The 20925-nt window shown below is 38.1% G+C and overlaps 2 protein-coding genes across 4 annotated transcripts in view; one reads left to right on the top strand and one right to left on the bottom strand.

The window, feature by feature from the left end:
• LOC110988243 (general transcription factor 3C polypeptide 1-like) overlaps window positions 1-14118 on the bottom strand; it is a 25472-nt gene extending 11354 nt beyond the window's left edge. Inside the window, exons 1-22 of one of the 2 annotated variants that reach the window (XM_022251576.2) lie at window positions 13992-14118; window positions 12388-12496; window positions 11870-12087; window positions 11405-11562; window positions 10822-11062; window positions 10296-10499; window positions 9947-10042; window positions 9425-9500; window positions 8765-8868; window positions 8234-8355; window positions 7588-7679; window positions 7080-7186; window positions 6515-6579; window positions 6206-6290; window positions 5394-5540; window positions 4821-5042; window positions 4327-4459; window positions 3105-3916; window positions 2653-2844; window positions 1916-2090; window positions 1005-1140; window positions 257-411 (exon numbers count right to left, since the gene is read on the bottom strand). In XM_022251576.2, the coding sequence (XP_022107268.2) occupies window positions 257-411; window positions 1005-1140; window positions 1916-2090; window positions 2653-2844; window positions 3105-3916; window positions 4327-4459; window positions 4821-5042; window positions 5394-5540; window positions 6206-6290; window positions 6515-6579; window positions 7080-7186; window positions 7588-7679; window positions 8234-8355; window positions 8765-8868; window positions 9425-9500; window positions 9947-10042; window positions 10296-10499; window positions 10822-11062; window positions 11405-11562; window positions 11870-12087; window positions 12388-12442 (3595 nt within the window). In that variant the 5' untranslated portion in view covers window positions 12443-12496; window positions 13992-14118. The other variant, XM_022251578.2, reaches the window with a different exon arrangement.
• Window positions 14086-20925, top strand: part of LOC110988246 (dynamin-1-like protein) — a 15855-nt gene continuing 9015 nt past the window's right edge. Inside the window, exons 1-8 of one of the 2 annotated variants that reach the window (XM_022251582.2) lie at window positions 14086-14312; window positions 16081-16138; window positions 17977-18066; window positions 18450-18476; window positions 19160-19281; window positions 19813-19899; window positions 20087-20249; window positions 20450-20530. In XM_022251582.2, the coding sequence (XP_022107274.1) occupies window positions 14211-14312; window positions 16081-16138; window positions 17977-18066; window positions 18450-18476; window positions 19160-19281; window positions 19813-19899; window positions 20087-20249; window positions 20450-20530 (730 nt within the window). In that variant the 5' untranslated portion in view covers window positions 14086-14210. The remainder of the gene's footprint in view (window positions 14313-16080; window positions 16139-17976; window positions 18067-18449; window positions 18477-19159; window positions 19282-19812; window positions 19900-20086; window positions 20250-20449; window positions 20531-20925) is intronic. The other variant, XM_087135585.1, reaches the window with a different exon arrangement.

Below are 20925 nucleotides of genomic sequence, written 5' to 3'. Positions count from 1 at the left end.
TTCATACAAACTTAAGCCTATCCTCCCTGAAGAATGTTATCTAGCTCTTGCCAATCAAATCAGCCCATCTGATAATCTGAAAAGAATCTGGGACAATTAAATTGTTCCAATGTACACTTTCTTGAGCATGCAAGAATGTGCTTGCATGATCTTTAATAGGGGAAAGGCCCAGGTTATAATGACAACATCCAAACACAAACAATAGTTGGATTCAAGTATACAACAAGGCAGTGCTTTGGATTAAATAATAAGTTACCTGTTCTTGAGGTCAGCAAGACTGTCTTAGGCTTCAGAGGATTACGTAATCTCTCTGTTGCTTTGTTAGTGGTCCTTTCAAATCGATTCTGGTATCTCTGTTTGGTCATGTAATCGGCATTGATTGTGTCAACTGTCCAGTTTCGCTTCAAATGGCTGTAAACATAAAGTGAGTAATGAATGGTTGGATGAGGGGTCATTTCTGAACCTTGCACATCGCCAGGTGTGTTGACTGTGGGATTCCATGAGTTAATTACTCAGCAAACTAATCTGAGTCACAGGGCAAGTGATGTTACATTCCAGCCATGAGGTCCGACAGCTGGGCATGAGATAGCTGCACAAGGCCATATTTCTAATTGAGTGCTCATTCTTGAGTCTATCTTCAGATTGAGATATGAGTCATAGTATCTTGAACTCTGACTGTGAGTCACGAGTGTGATATACATGTATATAAATTTGTTTACCGTCTGAAAAACTCACAAAGAACAAAAAATTCACTAAGAATGAGTAAAATGACAATTCCTTCTATTGATACTTCACTCTTGCAATACTTTGACTGAATGGAATATGCATTCACTCATCAATGAATCAATTAACTGATCAACCAGGTTATTGATTGATCAATTGACCTTTAATCAAGTCAATCAACTTGAGTAATCAATCGACCACTAAATCACATAAAGATTTAAGTTGCTTTTTGTAGAAAGACAGGTTTCATTTCTTTGGCCAGGTACCCTCTGAGGACTTACCACAATAGTTTGGAATCGAACCCTCCTGCCCCCATACCATCTCCTGGAATTCTTCCATCATCTACTAAGTCCAAGTAACTGTCTACTTTCCGAGCTAGGTCAGTGACAGTCTTCAGCTTGGTGTTAGCAGCACAACCTGCGTGTGTATGAAAAAAACAATCTCACAGAGTTAGGAAAACCTTTCCATTGCTATTACAGCCCCCAACCCTGTTAAATATTGTTATATTGCCTCCATTTTTACCATCAAGAGGCTGAATGTGATCTTGAAGGTCTCAGTAAACAGTATCTTTATATATTGACATTTGGATGCTTGCAGGCATTAAGGCCTATTATTGACAAAGATTAGTGGAGACATAAAATTGTATGCTGTGAGATATTGTACATTTACGTGTACATGCAAGGCTGACACCCATCACATCATTACATAGACGACTTTGCATTACAATGACACCCACAGGGAAAATGATGGTATAATGACTTAACCAAGCAGTTAGTGCATTACATCACACCCAATGAGAATGCTGATTTGCAAGACTGAGCTGTGTTAGTGTAATATCTTTGAGAAATCATTAAGGTTTCTTCATTGCCCTTCTGTGCAGTGTGTATGCGCTTAGTGAACACAGATTAACAGGACTGTCTTCTACATTTCTTACTGTGGGGAATTCCATCACCACTTGTCTGTGTAAATGTTCTCTTACTGACTGACAAACATGAGTCATTTTTATATATGTAAACAAGCACTTTTAATATTTATTAACAATAAGATGGTATCTTTCAGATGAGGACCGGTAAAAACTAGGTAAACTGAGGAAATAACGTACAGTATATCAATCATTAGAGAGTGATCGTTTGCTCGGAACTGTCCACTGAGATATTTTATATAAACATAACATCCAGAGAACTTTACTCACCTAGAGGGGTATCTATACAGATCATTTTCATATCAAACCAGAACTTCTCTACATCATCCAGTGTTCCCAGATAATGCGTTTGGCTTGGGTAAGATTTGTCTGAAACAAAGTATGAGCCACGCTCACTTGAAGTGGTATCTACCAAAGTCACATTGCGACAGATGTAGATGCTTATCTGTTGGAGGGATCAGAAGGAAAAACTTGTTGCAATTGTTGATAACACTGACAATTCCCCTTTCCATGTTTCCTGTTTGCTTTTATCCATCAGAACATGTATTTCATAAACATTTGTAAACCAGCACAAAGCAGTTTCCACCAATGGAGCTACTGTTACTAGGAAAATTGCACCCTCTATTGTTTCAGCTCAAGGCAGATAGGCAGTTTTTTGTCTCCTTTGGAATTATTTTAGACACAACATTTTATAATAAAAGTAAACAAATCAAAAACCTCAGCATCTGGCAGGCATGCCAGCCAGATTCTAGACCAGAGCCTGAAAATAAGGCCAGAGAAACCTAATTAGACCTTGTTTAGACCAGAGATGCCTTAATATACATTGTTAAGGCCTGAAATTAGCCCAACATTTCACACATATCAAGCTTTTGTATGAAAACTGCCATTTTCAGGTTAGTGAAAATTTCTGGATGCCCGATGATCTACTGCCGACGACAGCCAAGATCCGGTTATTTATCATAAAATCACCCTTGCCCACCACATCCCATTAAGTTCCTTTCTCTCACCATCTCTTTGTCCACATTCTGTCGTGCACAGAAAACACCCAGCCCTAATGCGCACATGTGATCCGCAACACTCTGTAGACGATAGAGATAACGTCTCTCTCCCAGCAATTTCTTTGTGATGTTGCCAGGCAGGTCTTTCACAAGAAGCAATCTCAATAGAGGGTCCTTTAAATAGACCTCTAAACCCTCAATCTGCGGAGTGATCAGATACACAAACTTGAATTTGAACTTATGTACTCATATTAAAAGGGTTTGGGGTTACAGTAAACATGATTTCCCAGGTTTGTTTTTACAAATTTTGGTACACTCTCCTTGAAATATTTTGTATGTGGGAAAAAAACTTTATCAAATATTTGTGCTCTAAATATACCTAAAACAGATTTTTAAAAACCTTGAACAGAAATAATTTTCTGAAACTTAGGACTTCCTAAGAAAGCAAGTAGATGCCTTACCATATATTTTTGTGACACCATTTCACAGAATGTCACAAGAGGCATAGACATGAGTAGATCCCCTAGAAAGCACCAGCCTTTAGGAATATCCTGATGCTCAGGTAACGGCTGGACAAAGCGTCGCCAATCCATCACATCCAGGTACACCTTAGCATTGGTTGGAATGAGGGTCTGGGTGTCTTGACCCGATGTGCTTGGAGAGTGGTCATGGTTGATATTACTGACACTTGATGCAGAGATGGACCCTGGTCTGGTTGCTGAGGATGTTGTGTATTGGTCAAGCAGACTTCCAGATTCAATTAATTCCAGTAAATCCGTGGCAGATTGCACGTTTGCTGTCTCAGGAATATGTGTTTGGATGTTCATTTCTGAAATGGTTGAAGTGTCTTGTCTTCTGTCTGCTATCATATGCTCAGTAGTTTCTTCTGCTTCTACACTTCTATTTTTTTCACCAATCACAGGTTCTAATGGATTTGAGTTTCCATGGCTAGCACCAAACATCTTCTCTGATTGGTCAATAGCATGTACAGACATCTGTGATTGACAGGCCGACTGACCACCATGATCCAGTCTACCAATCAGGACATCCGTCTGATTGTTTACACTGTTGAAGGATTGAGATAGTTCATCTGATTGGCTAGCAACTGGTAAAGTCAAACCTGACTGGTTTGTGGATATGCCAAGACACTGTGACTGGGTAGCCGTATATGATTCATGTAAAGTTCTATCGAGTTGCTGAGTGGCTTCATTTTGCTGGTTTTCATCAAATTCTTGTTTGATAATCGGAATTTGATCTCCTGAAACTGCTTGCACTGCATTGGGAGAAAAATGTTTCAGAAAAAAGAATTGATTATCAGAACTAGAAAAATGATGTATGTAAGTCTTTGATGAAGGGACATCTTAACTGACAAGCCCAGTTGCATTCAGAATACTTCTGATGAGACAAACCTTCTGGGTACCAGGGAAGGTTTTTGCAAGCAAACAGGTACAAATAGCACTTGTTGTCTAGGGATGTCAAATGTGACAAGAAAGTCCATTTCATGTGATCCAGGTATTTCACTTACTGCATGTCAATTTAAATTATGCACTAAATTATTAATTTTTGTCAAAGAACCTAAATCAGCTGGACACACATTTTTCATGTCTCACAGTTCCTAAGTGCACATATAACAAGTTTAAAGTTTCGAGATGATCCCTTTCTGATCAGAAGTTATATTTGTACCTGGCTGAAGGGCCTCTCGTGACTGATGCCTTGGCATTCCATACAGGACATACCACATGAATCTGTGTAGAACCCTTATCTTCTCCATTTTTTGCAAGAGGCCATAAACAGTCCTATTCTTTGTGTGCTGTCTCTGTATAAAAAAAAATTGACAAAAACACTCATTTAGCCAGGAAACACAAATAATGGTTAATTGAACAATACTCATGAAAAATGCAAGTTTCTTGCAAGACAAAGACGTACATCCTATATCTGGGTAGAAGCACCTCCTTGAGAGTACAGACAAGTTGATAGGGATTGTTTGAAATGGATGACTGACGTAAATGCAAAGATGATACATTCCAGGAAAACTTTATTACATGCCCTTAGCAGGGCTTGCATCAGTTTAGCATGGCCCTGTGACACACATAGGTTACAGTAACACCAAAGGGGCACTTTTTATACAAAAACATCTCATTCAATGTTGAGTTACAGAGCAGATAATCTACATGTACCTCTGATACGTCCATGTCCTCATCATCCTTGTCATTTTCTCTGTTTTTCTTTCTCTCTGTTGAGGAACTCTGAGCTGGGTTGCGTAATCGTGGTACCTGCTTTGTCTCTCCATCACTGGGCTGTGCCAAGGTCTTGTATGCGGTGATTCGTTTATTGGCAAACGTCACTCTCTGCTTTTTCTTCTTAGGCTTGCCTTGTTTAACTTTGTTTGATCCAACGATCTTTAGAATGGAAATTGCACAATTCTGCATTACACCTTTCAAATAAATCATATTGGCTTGAAAGACATACTCAGTTATGGATAATGTTCTCCCCTTGTTCATTTCTGTCTTTGTCATATTTTTTGTCTGTGATTTATTTAAAATGTTTTCTAATTAACAAAGGAACATCCATCTAGAGTTATTGACTATCAATCTAATGGCACGTTCCTACTTTATTCACAATGGGGAACATAGAGCCATCATAATATTTAATGTTACCTTTAACCAAACTATTTTTTAAAAAACTTTGCAAGAAGTTTGAATATGGTTTACCATGTCCTTTAACTTTCATTTAACCTGCAAGAAACTTACCCGTCTTTTTTTCCTTCTCTTGTTCTTCAATTGATGAGGTTCAGGACAATGAGCCTTGGAATTAGCCATGCGGAACTTGATCTGCTGAGTAATGTGAAGTACTTTGGGGTCGTTCTGCTCTACATTGGCATCAAGGACAAAATTGACCTGAAAGAGAAAAAATCATTGTGCTTTTATTTCAAATATAATTAATTTAGTGGAGCGAAAGTGAAAATAAAAACTCCAAATAAAAAGAAATTGGTTTGGGTTTCCTCATTTGATGCATTCCTTCAATACATGAATTTCTCCTCAGTACATTTTAAGACCCTAAGCATGTTAAGTTCATCAACAAGCTGGAAAAGAAAGTTGAGTAAGGTTCAGTTTTAGTCGGCACAAAGTTAAACAAAGAAATGGGCTAAGAAGAGATTTCAACCTCTGATGCCTGGGATACTTTACAGAAGTTCTATAAATTGAAGCAAGGAGCCTGTGTTGGCAAGAAAAGTGTTTTCATAAAAAGACACAATTCCACATCAATTATATACACTGATATACCGACAACCTCATGAAGCCTTCTATTCCTACGGGTGGACAGACTGTACAGAAACACAAATATTACCTGAAAATGCAGATTTGCTAATTATTTTTCAGGAAGGTAATATGTTTGTGTAAAGTTCACTATTTGAGTTTTGATAGCTACATGATTTTTTTTTAAATCTAGGGAATTATTTTGTAGCTTCTGTACCAACAGCCCGCCATAGACAGCCTGCCACTGGCAGGCAAAAATATGACTGTAGATTTACGAGAAGGCTCTCTACTCAGATAGGAGTCCTTACCGATCTAGACATAGGCCCATCAGCTGACATGACAACTGTTGAAAAGGTCTGGCATAATCCCTCCTTTTCTAGCCGTTCAACAATCCTGCAAAAGGCAATTAAAAATGGTCATTAGAGAAAGCAATATGTTCCTATGGTCAAATGTTGCACTCGCCCCTTTTACACCCTTTTTAGGCGAGCCTTAGAACCTATCAGACTGACCCATCCATAGTTCCCCTACGGACTGCCCACAGAAACGTAACTTAAGACTGACTGTCCAAACAGCCCACAGACAGACTGATCTACAGACTGCTACTTTCTAGAGCCTACCTTAAGACTGATCGTCTATCACACTTCGTGGTTCGCCCCTCTTGTTTCTCTTCCTTTCGAATCTCCTGGCAGAATAGATCACACATGAATTCTGATTTCTTTTTAACATCTATCAAAAAACAGACTGCTCTTACATGTGTTCCCATTTCAAAAATCTTCAAATAAGATACTAAAATATTTTGGAATCATCCCAAATTTGCATGATTAAAGAAATGCAATACAATGAACAAGTGAATAACATTTGATCGCTGTCAACGAAGTGATGCAAAGAACATCAAAACAAAGTCTAGCCTTGGCTAGGTATTTAAGAATTTACATTTCTCCACAACTGTAAGTCTCCTGCAGATTTCGTTGAGTAACTTCATATTCCAACTGGTTGCATAAATCAGACACCCTATTGAAAACTATTGTACCATCACAGATTTGGAAATGTATCTATTCAACTCGTGCATTATATACCTTTCTTGTTCATGTCTGAATACTACATGCAGCAAATCCATCAGCTGTAGCTTTATTTCACCCAATGCACCCCAGGTCAACTCCTAAGGGTGCTTACTTTACTTACCCTCAGCATACCAAAACAGCCCTCTTGAGCCCTGTTTTTACGTATCATCTCTAGAATCTTCTGTCGCCTCTTCATATATCTCTCAGAAGTCTGCTTGCTTAAGGATGCTAAGTAGATGACACAAATTAATGTATTACATTTACCTTTTGAAACCAATTTTAGAATTGTTCAATCATGATTGTAAATCACTTTGCGCATCTAACCCTAAGACAAGGATGCGACAAGGATGTCAATATATAGCCTGACCTAAAATAAAAGCAGTTAATCTCTTCAAATAATGCCATAGTTAGATACTGTGCTAGCTAATAGACCTGGACTCCAATGCTCTTCAGCATTGGCAGAGTTGATCTTGCTGCAGTATAAGCATGATTTTTACTTTACAACTGCTGTGTGTTGTCTTGAGGAGTATTTACAGTGACTTGGTTTGAGGACTCTAGGATGTAGGATACATCACAAATCAATGAAGTTTAATATGAGAGGCGTTATTTACGTGGATAAGGACATGTACCTGTGGTGTCTGATGTTGATGCTACAATCTGAGTGTCAGTGTGTGCTTCTTTCTTTGGAGTTGATTCTACAACTTGGTTTACAGTTTGGAATCTGACAAAATAAGCAGAATAAGTCATGTTTAACCATGCCCATTGACACAACTTGATATTGGTATTTTCAGATTTTCAAGGTTGATACACAATATAATATACAAATATACTTTGCTAAGTAATGCAGTTTAGAGTTTTTATGTACATTTTTTGTGAATTTTCAATGTCGACAGTAGCCACAGGAACAAACTTTTTCATATAATGGTACAGCTCAAGAGAACCTAAACATACAGGTTTTTTTTTTTTAATATTACGGCTTTCTCTGACATTTATGCACATGACAATGGAAGCTAAACTTGTTCAAGACACAAGACCAAATCACACATTGATGACTGCATCTGTCTATCACAAACATGTCTTCATAAACACCAGCAACCATGGCATACCACTGATCCTCATTTGACCTTTTATATTATTTTATATATAATCCCCAGTTGGGAACATTAAGTCAATCCTGGGCCCTATTGCCCCTTATTGTTCATCAATCACAAGTTGAATATGCACACTCACATAAGCTAACATGGATTTGATATTCCTCTCCATAGGTTTACCTACTTTCGTATTAGCTGTCTTCCCTCATCGCACAGCTTGTATGTAATCAGGTTTGACTTCAAGAGGCTCCTGTCTAACAGGCGTTGGAGGAAGCGACTATCTAAGTGAAGAAATTTGGTCAAGTCCTTGAGGTAGGGGAAGGAAGAGAAGACTCTGGTTAATTTCTGATCATTGAGGGTTGAGATTTTCAGAATTTCTGTGCCTTTCCTTTTGAGAAGTAATTTCACTTGATGCTGCTGGACATGTACACACCAGGTAGGAAATACATAGAAGCCCATGGAATTGGCATAGAGATTTGTAAAATTCATAAAAGATCAAAAGATTAGGTCATCATGATGGAGGGTATTGATAACAGAGTGTTTTTACCAGATTTGATAAGGGTACAGTTTGCAAATGACAAAATGCACTGGCTAGAAAATGTACCCCTGGTCTAGGAGACTGGTAAAAGCTTTAAAACCAACAAAAAAAAACATGTGATATTATTGTAACATAACTACATCACCACTATATCCAATCGCTTCAAGGTTAACTTACATCACAGCTAACACCCTGTGGTCGGTGTTGCATTCTGTCAATCAAATTGTAGACTTGGACCCCGAGAGGCAGCTCTGCCACTAAACAACAAGTCGCTGGATCATCTGTTTCCAAAACAAGCATGAAATGTTCACTTTCTTGAAAGCTATCTTCCAGTAACAGTTTTTACATATTACACATTTTTGAGGATTTCCCACTCCTTATCAGGTACAGCTCTCAATGCAGAACATGCAAACACAATGCATGTTAAAATTCCTTTGATTTGATCGAATATGCCAATCTTTTAGTAATGTTTAAATGCAGTGTAGATTCCAATGTAACGAGTAAGGCTTTTCAAAAATTTTATGGTTTATTTGAAAAATCTGTTTAAGACAAAAACATATGACATAAATGTATGTCATATGTCACATAAAATATAAAAACACAAGAATTACACCAGCACATGAATAGACAAAGAATTAACAGAAAGCCCACGAATGACGAAGTAAGTACAATACATAGAACAAGAGACACACAGTATTAAATATGGTATCTTGTTACATTAAGCAGGTTTTTCAATCATGTAGAATTTCTGGCTAAATTTCCAGTAAGGGTTTGAGATAAACCCTTCAATAGTAATTGCTGAGTGGGCTTTTCTCTTAACAGAAACCAAATTCTCACAGTTACTGCTAGACTCATCCTCAGCAACATCATCTTCCTCATCATTCAACTTCTTCAAGAGTTTCAAAGACTCCATCTAGAGAAAAAAAAAACATGCGGTCAAGAGATTGGAATATTATCTCTGTGTTGGCTTGGCAAAATAAAGTCCAAACCCTATCGTTTTTCAAAATCAAGTCTTTCTGGTGTAGTCTCCACAGAGTCCATACCTAAATCCATGGATTGGATGTCTGGAGTTACACGTAGATTTCAATGAAAGTTGCCCATGAAATTTAGTGGGAAGTGAATCCAAGTCAGAATTCCCTGAAAAAACTCCAGCAAGCCTGAAGAACCTTAGTGAAGGCATCAACTCTATCAGGAGCACTGTTTGAGGCTAGAACATTAGAACCTCGGTAAGCTCAATATTAGAAAACTACTACATCTGGCCATTGCTTATTCAATGATATAGAACCCATAGCATATATACATGATATATGATGAACAAATCATACAGCACACAGTGTGACACAATGTGTAAATACAAACCTCAGTATTGTTATCATGGACTACTTGGATAATCTTCATGTCACGCAGCAGCCGATATGTCTTCTTCAAGGCCCCCATCCAGGATTTTTTTGACACCTGCAAAGACACCATGATGCAGTCTGTGAAAGTGTAGTTGACGGCAACACTTAGCACTGTATGAGCTACTTGAAAGTTAAGCAAGGACATGATGCATGCATGCAATGCAGCTTCAATTCATTTACTGTAGAGTGTGTACAACTCAGTTTTGGACAGAATGTGTACAAACAAAAGTATCTGTGAATGAGAAGAACAACCTTTGGGCAAGTGATTATCTATTATGAAAGTATTTTCTTAAGATAATGATTCACACCAAATATGGCAGTTTCTTGGCAAGTCTCTCTTCGATCAGCTCAAAGCCAGCTGTCTTCTGGGGTTGCTCATCCAGGAATTGTGTGATGCTGTTGCCAATAAGGTGAGGGAGACTCATGTTACTGCGGCTGGCCAGGTGACTAAATCGCTGAAGTGTCAGAAAGATGGAGTTCTTAGCTTTCTTGGAAATATCACACAAGACAATCTGTGGGTGCAAATGTTGAGCAAGAAATGGCGTTACTCTGAAACACAGACTCAATATCTTGCAGATAAAGAGAGTGTGAAAGGCAATGACTAAGAGCCTGAGGTGATAAGAATACATCCCAAGGCTACATGATACATCAAGATTTTGAAAGGAGTAAAACTGGGAACAAAACAACGATAACAAAAACAAACAGTAAAATGAAAAAAAAAAAGATGTCGATAGCCAATATAAATGAGTACATTTTGATATATAATTCTCAGAAGATTTAGGTGAGTCAAGAGTAATGTGAAGAGTGGAAGGTTTTACAGCTGATTTGACTCACTCTCTTGTCAACGAATTGCCTCTTGATTAACTCTTTCCGATAGCCATGTATAGATGCAGCAGTCAGATTGAATAATCGAGCAAAGTCTAGTTGATCAACACTATGATGGCGTTGTCTGCCGATGTACTCCAAGAAGCAATACTTTGTGTCACTCAGCTCTACTGATTGGTCACCATTAGGTCCCACCAAGGCAGCAAATCGTAGCTCTTGACTGCCTACCACAACAAGGGAATCTCCCCATCTATGAGATGGATTGGTAATAAAACTGTTGGTCACTGGACTGCCCGTAAAACAGGCAACAGTGTAAAATGACTGTATGGTAGTGGAGATCTCACGATTAAAACCATAATCAATAGCACTATCTTTGGACTTCAACTTTCAAGGAGTATCGCATTCATTGTTGGTTGTAGTCTCACTATTTAATCCTAAACGTTCCTGTAAAACCTCTCAGTGGATTTGGACAATTAAAGGGTTACTGTACAAATCCCCAATGCCTGGCTTTCTACAGTTTGTTCTTCAAGCATGAATAATTTGCGATCAACCCTGAATGATTTTAGTCCTTACCAAAACCAACGTCACTCACCTTTCTTGCACCTCCTCCAAGGTCATCACATTCCCTCTGTCATGACCTCTAACCTCTTCACTGATGTCAACTCTCTCATTAAAAGTGGCGCAGGACCCTTGTATCCCATCAGTCTCTGAGTTATTGATGATACATGCTGGGTATTCATTTCTGGAGACCTGAAAAAATTTTCCAGACTGTGAGAAGAGTGGCTGAGTGGAAATGTAACATATTGCTAAGCACAAATTGAACCAAAAATAAGACAGACATATCTCAGAGGGAAAACTGAAAACCAGCTGCACAGAAGAGGTGCATCCTTTCCAATGGTAACATTCAATGACTAATTGATCTGTATTTCTGCTACAACATGAACAATGGAACAATTCAGACAAGTTTACAGGACATTTTGGATTCTATTTCTAACTTTCAAACCCTTACAGTTGAAATTTGACTGTGTTTGAATTCCAAATAGACATTCTTGTTTACCTTGTCCTGAAGAGAGACAATCCCTGTGGTCTCATCTATTGTCCTAAACTCATGAGGGAATGCAGGTAGATCCCTTGGTATTGGGAGATGGTAAAATGCTACATCTTGGCTTGCAATGATGCCTTTCCAGAGAAACTGCTTGCTTTTTGGGTCTAGAGCCAAGGGGAATTTGGGAAGACGCTGGTCTAAGCGACACCATAAGCAGGCCAGCGTGATTCCTGTAATGAGAAATATATCCATTCAACCATTTAAATCACTCATCTTTGAGAGGACAGTTATGCTGCAGTAAAAAATTACAGGTGCAAAAACTGCCATTCTTGATCATTTTGTTTTTCAATAAAACCAATCAAATCAACTTCTATGACAATTTCTAGGCATACTAGTCAGTTCAGTGATATTTAGTTATGACAATTTTTTTCTTCAGTTGAAATGTTGCTGAGAACCAGAACACATTAATTAATCATACATATGTAGAGCTACATATTTCATAAACAACAGAAAACTGTTGGGATCTTCACCATCTAGTCCTTCAAGAGCAATCTCATCAAGGCAAATATCATGAAGATATGACATTGCTACTGTTGAATTTCAGAGTTGTCGCATAATCAGAAAGACTGTTTGAATACCCTGCAAAAATAAATGAAAAGTTCAAGTTAAACAATCATTATATCTCAGCATGGCAGTTGGACTTGCCCAACTAGACACTATAGGGCTTACATCATAGGTACTCAGAGAACTGTCAGTCACTGCTCCATGCTAGTACTTCCTATATGAATGTTCGCCCTTATCGATTAGTTTGTGTGCATGCACTAGAATTTGGGAGAGTCGTGGTCACTTTCAGTTGCTTGTATAATGGCGGTGCCAGCCAGCTAACGACTAAACCAAAATCCACCTGCAGAGATCTTTCGCATTGTGTAAAAGTTTGCTGAATTTATACCATTTATATTTTATTCATTTTGTTTTGTGTTCGTTGTTAATCATAAGTGATATTTGGGAGAAAATGCAGTGAAAGATGTCCCTGTACGTTACATTTCCGAATGCAAAAAGGGTATTTTAAACTCGAAATTTGAATTGTTCTCCAGTTTTTCCACACATGCTGCATATCTTGATAACTGAAAGAGTGTTTGAAAAAGGTCACCATGTCATGTTTATGCTATTGCGAATTGTCCTATGTTAGTTTGATCAATTTCAATTTTGGCTCTCTTTCGACTGGTCAGCCATGATTTATGTGTGCACACTATGTGCATGTACATATACTGTGCATGTACTGTCCTATGTACTCCATCAACGCACGTAAATGTTTACATGCAGAACAATGGACAATGATTCTTGTGCAAAATATTCAATTCGTAATAGCTTGAAAATTCTACCAATATTTTCATTGGGTCTTAATACACTTTATTTGGCTTGTTTGGATAAATTGGAGAAGGATGTTTTAAAAATGGAAAAAACCGTGGACATCTTTTCTTTCAAATTCAAATCTGATTGTGTTTATTTTTGTTTTAATCACGTTTTCCGAATTTGTTTCAAAGTCTGTGCAGCTGGGTTCATATAATACAGTGGTTTAATATTGTCTAATCAGTTTTTAGTTATCAGACTATCTCCATCATGAACTTTACTTTTTTGTACTTTGTTAAAAATAAATTACGGTCTCCATCCATGGAAAAAAGTGTTGAGAAACGAAGTCCCACATCATCTGTCTCGAAATTCACAGTAAATGCACATGTGCTTACTCTCAACTAAGTCATGTAAGTGGTGCACAAGGGCATGGGAGTGAACATACATGTACTAAGCCTAGGGCCTTGTAGTACTACTAGTAGCAGTACTAGCATGGAGGAAGGCAATGGTACTACCGTGTGTTTTATTCCTCCATGGTACTACTACTAGGCAGTAGGCTGAGTATGAGACCTCTTGGCTAGCCGAATTGCAGCAAGAGACCAGGCCTGACCTGTTTAACTTTAAGTTTTACCGGTAGATACTGTACCATAAGATACATTCTATGAAACCATAGAGCAAGCAGTTTAACCTACATATAGGCCTACAATTATCGATTATTGACATGACTGAAATGCAAATTCTCTCACATCCTTGCCTTTGAAAAATCGCAAATTTGTGCACTTACTTTTTAGCATCACAGGGCGCCACCACTTGTTCAAGGAACCGCAGCATTTGGTCTGGCTCCCAGACTTCTTCCAGATCACTTCTCATGTATCCCGAAGCATCACACTATTTCATGAAAATCAACTGAAGAACTGAAGAAGCTTGTCATTTCGCAAAGGGTGTGAAAAGTGGGAACTTCCCGCTGCGATTTTGCTCTGATTTTCCAGCCCAATATATCAAGATGGAGGCCCTTATACCAGTGATAAATAAACTTCAAGATGTCTTCAATACTGTTGGTTCCGATGTTATACAATTGCCGCAGATCGTCGTGGTTGGAACACAGGTACAAAGCCTAGGCCTGTACTGTAGTATTTAACTTTCAAAAATTCTTTCTGGAAAGAGTTCCATAAGCCGGGAGGGTACCGGTCAACTCGCTCGGTCCATAACCAACTTGGTCCGAGTCAACTCGGTCCCAAGTCAACGTCGGAGATCATTAATTATTTCATTGGGCGGTACATGATGGTCGGGTCACTTCCTCCACAACCACATGACCACTGACAACTGCACAAGATAGGCCAAGGGATTCTAAGAGGCATAGGGCCTACATTTTTCAATCTACACTAAGCTTGAAAGACTTTAGCCCATCTACGCTATGCTTGAAAAGTAGCCTTCGCGGTTGCAACTGCTAAATGGGACCAAGTCGATTTGGGACCGAGTTGATTTTGGACTGAGTTGACTTGGGACCGAATTGACTCGGGACTGAGTTGGTTATGGACCGTGTAGCCCCACTAGTGTGGCACGGATCACTCCCGATTTATCCTTAGCCACACATCCGTACGTATGCGTAATTTCGTGTCGGAGTACTGAACATTTTTGGCGCACCCACTTACAATCGTGGGTGCAATTTCTTTTGCATACGAACATGATTCTTGACCTTTCCGTTTTCTAAATACCGTTTATTGAATGATTTCACTCATGTTATTCAGGTATTTTCCAGTCTTTTTTCCTTTATCCATTCAATCTAACGGGCTCACTCTCACAGTCGCCATCTTTAAAATAAGGTCGTTGAGCATTACGTCACTTGACCCCTCGTCATCTCAGCGGCTGTTCCATGTCAAGACATGTAATAAACGGACTGAGCGATAAGATACTACATGCACCAATGGACTCTTTCAAAACTTTGGCAGCAGTTTAGATGTCTTGACATCGAACAGCTAACCTCCGCCACCTGGCCACTGAAAATGGTCGAACCAAGATGTGGAGCAAGCGCGGCTATTGGTGGGCTACACATGACTAATTTTCAGCATGTTTAAAAATGGAAACTTGTGCGCATTAAATTTTGCCTTCATTTCACAAAACTGGTGATTATATATGATATATAGTGCCCTCTGGCTTCCAATCAATTTACAAGTGCATGTACATGTAGGTCAGGAGCTTACCATGTAGAATATCTTCCTTCCCCCTTACTACGGAGTTATGATTGTGGGATGGTAAGATCATGTGCAGACTTCCTAAATTAAAACAGGGCTGACCATAGGATATGGATTGATTAAACATTGGAGGACTAGTCAAATATCCATTGCCTATGCTACAAATACATTTTAAAAACGCTGAATCTCTAACCTGTAAAGTGTCTCTTTTAATCCCAGACCTGGGCATGCTGGGTGTAAAGAAAGAAACTCTGAAAGAGATGTTCTTGATGAATCAGGCAGAAAGAATAAAACTTCATTGAACAGTGGCCATTCATCTTATAATATCAGGCCTGAAAAAGTCAGATCAAGAAACATTCTTCCCACATTTCCAACATCAGACATTGTTGAAATGCACAATGACAGTGTACATGTAGATAATGGATGCACTTGTATAGCAAGTGCGTCCTGTTGTTCAGAGACTTAAATTCTATTTGACGGTCTTTGGTTTATTTCTTTTATGTACTTCTGATTTTTATATTGTGACATTTTGCACCAATCACTGGCTGTACTACGTGTAGTTATTTCCTAGTGACCATTTAGTTTTCGGTGCCATTTCTTCAGTATGTGTACATCTATTGTGCCAGTTTAGGAAATCGTACAATGAAACATTTGTCTTTTCTTGTATTTTATTGTCTACAGAGTAGTGGAAAAAGTTCTGTTTTAGAGAACCTGGTTGGGAGAGACTTCTTACCAAGAGGTAAGATGTTCAATGTGGTCTCACTTTGTTTCTCATTCAAATGAAATAACTGCATAAATCTCTTCCAATATTAAGTTATGTACCAATTGTCACTCAATAACAAGTTGACCTTTAAAGATTCATGTATATCTCAGTTTGGTTTTCAACAATAAAAAAGTTCTTTTGAGCATATCGGTTCCTTATTTTACCAATAAACATTGATACTCATAGTTCAAGCAGCATAAATTGCCCTTGTGCCTTGACCTTTATGACACATTGTAAACTCCTTTCTACCCACACACGGTATGATGTCATGACTCCCACATACATGTACATGTATTTCCCAATGGAATTTACCTTCCAGTGGAGTCATGGTCAGGTTAGTCTGGTGACATCACACTTTGTTGCTGCCTCACAAGTTTAGTTTCATCTGTTTATCGATGAATTCATCAATACTGCATTGCTCTGGGATTCCTTAGCAGGAAAGAAATTTGTCCCAGGCTTTGTTTGCATTATCACTTTAGAAAAACTCCTTGTTAATTTCCTTCCAATTCCATGAAGCAATACTATGATCAAAGGTCCATAGCTAACAAAACAATGGATTACTAATGATACTTGATGAACGATGTTATCAGTATTCTTGAAATAGTCTTCTGTGTACTTTATCACACAACATTGTGATGACAATCTAGTTACATTGAGTATTTCCTATCTGGTTTTGCCACCAGTGTGTCACACTCACTTGAAGGTTGTGTTGTTCATTGCATTTTTGAATATACAGCAGCAACTTGTTTTTAAATGACAGAAACATTCAAGGAAATAGGTCCCATGTTTTTGTTTTTGTGTTTGACAAATTATGCTGGAAATATTTTCAGTATCCTGGTGTGAAACCTTCTCTCAAAGCATTAAGTCACTTTCATTTGCATTACTTGCATAAGTTTGGGCAACTTGTAAAACAGACAAGGGTTCACTGCTAGCTGTTCACCTACTCAGAAATATAACACTGATCAGTGAAACTGTTTGGTAAAGTGATCACTAGCCAGTAGTTATAAGTAGCATGTGCAGCATTGTGGAATGTGACAAAATTAGGTGGCAGAGAAGTTGTTTAGGTGCCAGAAGATTGGCATGGCTGTTCTTGTACATGCTGCAGTAATCCCCTACAATGTAATGATCATAAATGTCAGTATATCATTTAAATGATTCTGTAAATTGATGGATGATGTTATTGAGTATTTCAACAAGATACAGATTGTAGATCTGTCCAATGCTAAAGTAATATTGACCATTGGGCAATACCTAATTTAGTGAAGAGGTGCGTGTCGGTTTCATTCTTTACTGGTCATTTGTTGTCAGGGATATCGAGCTAGTGGTAACAGGTAATCAAAGACAGTGCTGACAGATCCAAGTGTTTTAAATGCTGTGTTTTAGTGAGAGTACCAGCTTTTATTATCAATATTGTTTGTGATGCAGGAGGGAATTCCCCTCTCAAAGTTCTAAAATTGTGTGAAATCAAAGAAATACATGTACAGGTAATCAGAGAGCCAACGGAGTTGTTGCAATTCCCTAAGACCCCAGTCTACCATTTTTCTTCATATACAATCAACTATGAAATCTCACATAATGCCAACACTAGACTACTATGGTTCAAAACGGAGCTCAGCATAAATTGATGCATAGCAACTGATTCTTCTACATATCAATAAGGTGCCACTTAAGCAGGTGAATATCCTTCTTTAGACTCCTCCTTTAGGTTGTAGGTAGTTCTTTTCATGCTGTGTTGTGAAGTTTATTAGTGTCTTTATAATATTTCTCCATACTCAAACATGCAGTCTTACCCTTTTTTCAACTTTTCCCTGTAGGGAGTGGGATAGTAACCAGAAGACCATTGGTATTACAGATGATTCACATTGATGCTAATGACACCAAGACTGTCGGAGCCGACGGAGAAGGTAGTGTATCCAAAAGACAAAAATCTCAGCTCCTCTTTTGAGAAATGTTCCTGGGATTATAGCCGAGAGTTTGTTGACTTGTAGAAATAATGGTGGTAACATGTCTTTTGATGAAGTGATGTAGAAGTATTCAATATTACATCATTTCTCGATAAAGGCCTGCAGTATGTGGACTTGAAGTGATTTCTCACTGAGTCTTAGCTAAAGATTAATTTCCCACGTGACTTTATACCAAATTTGTGTGTCCATTTGAAAATGTAACAAAATTAACAAATTATTGGTACTGAATGTGTACAAGAAATCTTCATTTCAGTATGTTTGAGAACCTTTTCCCCTTCAAACCACCACAATCTACGTACATGTATAGTTACTTAATTCCTTAGGTAACCAATATGGAATTGGTCCTGGTGGTGAGTACAAAGACTATTTTTATGATGAACTTTTGCCCCGAATTGTTATAAGTTCAGTATCTTGCCTGTTCCCTGGAATAATGTTGAGGCTTTCATCACCGCATGTTAACCGCAGAGTTTGAGAGTTTTCGTGTATGTCGTCATGTGAAACGAAATGCTTGTTCCATTTGTACTGTAGATGTCACATGTTTATGTCAAGGGATCATGTAACCCTGTAGTTGTTTGAATTTTCCTTTTTTTTTGGTTTGCATTCATTAATTCCGTTTCCTTTTGTCAGTGGAATAGTTGTATTTCACCAAGTAGTTTGTTTCTTTCCAATTTGAAGTGTTGATGATTGGAATGAAAAACTGGTGAGGCTGTTGAGTTTCCAAAGCACGATTCAGCTTTTTAAATACTTCTGAAACTTAATTCCAAACAAATTGAAATTGTATTTGTTCCATTTAGCCATAAATTTAATTTGGAATTGGTTAAAATAATAAACTGTTCAATTCTTCTTGTTTAGGACTTTGGATAATCCTAAGAAATTAAAATATCTTATTATTTACAGAAGTATTCAGTGTTAATCTTCATCACAAACTGAAACATTAAGAAAGTTCCTGCTTGGATGTTGTTTACATTTCACTGTCAGGAATAGATAAACTTGACAGGATTGTGTGGCTTGATTTGGTTAAATCTTCTTGCAGATGAAATTCAGGCAGAGGAATGGGGTAAGTTTCTTCACACCAAGAACAAGATCTACACTGACTTTGATGAGATTCGACAGGAGATTCAAAATGAAACTGATCGCATGGCTGGTGCTAATAAGGTACAAACGTGCTTGATATTGGTAACATATAGTCTGCCTCATAGTTTACAAATGACATTGACAAGTCAAGGATAGACCCTTGATTGGCTCATGAGGGGGTTTACTGGTAGCTACATCTATGTGTATGTCTGTGTGGGAGGGGGGATGAGTAACCTGTATCTTCTATTGTTAGTCGTTTGTGTTTTTTTTTTCATGAGGAGAGTGCATGGAGTCTTCCCCTACATAAATGCCATTGACAGCTGTATTCAAATGTTCAAAACACTTTAAAATATGGTCACGAGTTGCCGAGCTCAAATCTGAAGTATAGTTTTGGCAAAATACATAGACCACCACTAAAGAAAAAGCTGTTCATAACTAGGATGGTACTAATAATGTGGGGCGATGCACTGTAGGTTGTGGTTAGGGGATGTAAATATTTGTTGTTGATTTTTGTATTGTTTTTGGATGAACCCTTAAAGTAACTTAGATTTAAAATCAGTTAATTCTTCAGTACTCTTCTTAATGTCTTCTTTTCTGTTTGCTTCCTTGCAGGGTATCTGTCCCGATCCTATCAATCTCAAAATCTTCTCACCCAAAGTATTGAACTTGACCCTGGTTGATCTGCCTGGTCTTACAAAGGTAATCATCACAACTTATCTGTAAGCCTTATGCTCTGTGGGTATACTGGTATATTTGCAGTATTGTCAGTAGTATGGTCCCTTTTCCTTCACAAGCAGCTTTCTTGTTACTTGAAATCTGCCCACATAGAGACAAAGTAATTTCCTGGAAAAAGTTAACTTTGACCTTTACCCTCTTTGTCATACAGGTTGCTGTTGGGGACCAGCCAGAAGACATAGAAGTTCAAATCCGTGACATCATCCTTCAATACATCAGCAACCCTAATTCTATCATTCTTGCCGTCACTGCTGCCAACACGGACATGGCCACATCTGAGGCACTCAAGCTTGCTAAGGAGGTAGATCCAGATGGTAAGTGGAGCAACAACTTCATTCCTTGAATCATCTTAGATTTAGGTGATAACTATCACTATTTTGTCATCGATGCTGAGTACCAGTTGAAAGTGCTTGTGTATGTGATATCATCTTATGACATTGGAAGACCGTCAGGTTGGAATCCTTGCCCTCTTAGAAGTCTGTAAAATTATTTCATATGTTTGGCTTTCTTACAGGGAGGAGAACTCTTGCTGTAATCACTAAACTGGATCTCATGGATGCTGGCACTGATGCAGTGGATATACTTTGTGGAAGAGGTATACATTGATAAACAGCATTAATCTGATGTAGTAATGTGTGACATGTTTCATCAAAATTGATAGAACTAACTAGAGCTTCAAAACAAGGACAGCAAAAGCAAAAAAGAAATTCTAAACTTTAATGTAGGATCTCAAAATAAATTAGGACTTTAATTTACATTTTTTTTTACCAATTCTGTCATTAGATATTCATAATTTCTCTGATGTATAAAACATGGCTCGGGGTAAAAATTATTTGAACATTGTATGCATCTGCAGGTAAAATATTTCTTACTGTTAACGTAGGTCTGCAGATAGCAGATTTTTCTAAACGGTCACAGATATTCTCTGTACATGTATTTCAAAATGCAGCAATTTGACCTTTGAAATTAGACGAAAACCTAAAATAGGGT

Source organism: Acanthaster planci, linkage group LG04 (genome assembly GCF_054643075.1).
Source record: "Acanthaster planci isolate LZ-2023a linkage group LG04, COTS_SCS, whole genome shotgun sequence".
Lineage (NCBI taxonomy): Eukaryota > Metazoa > Echinodermata > Asteroidea > Valvatida > Acanthasteridae > Acanthaster > Acanthaster planci.
The sequence above is the reverse complement of the archived record's forward strand: the minus strand, read 5'-3'. Positions and strand labels throughout refer to the sequence as shown.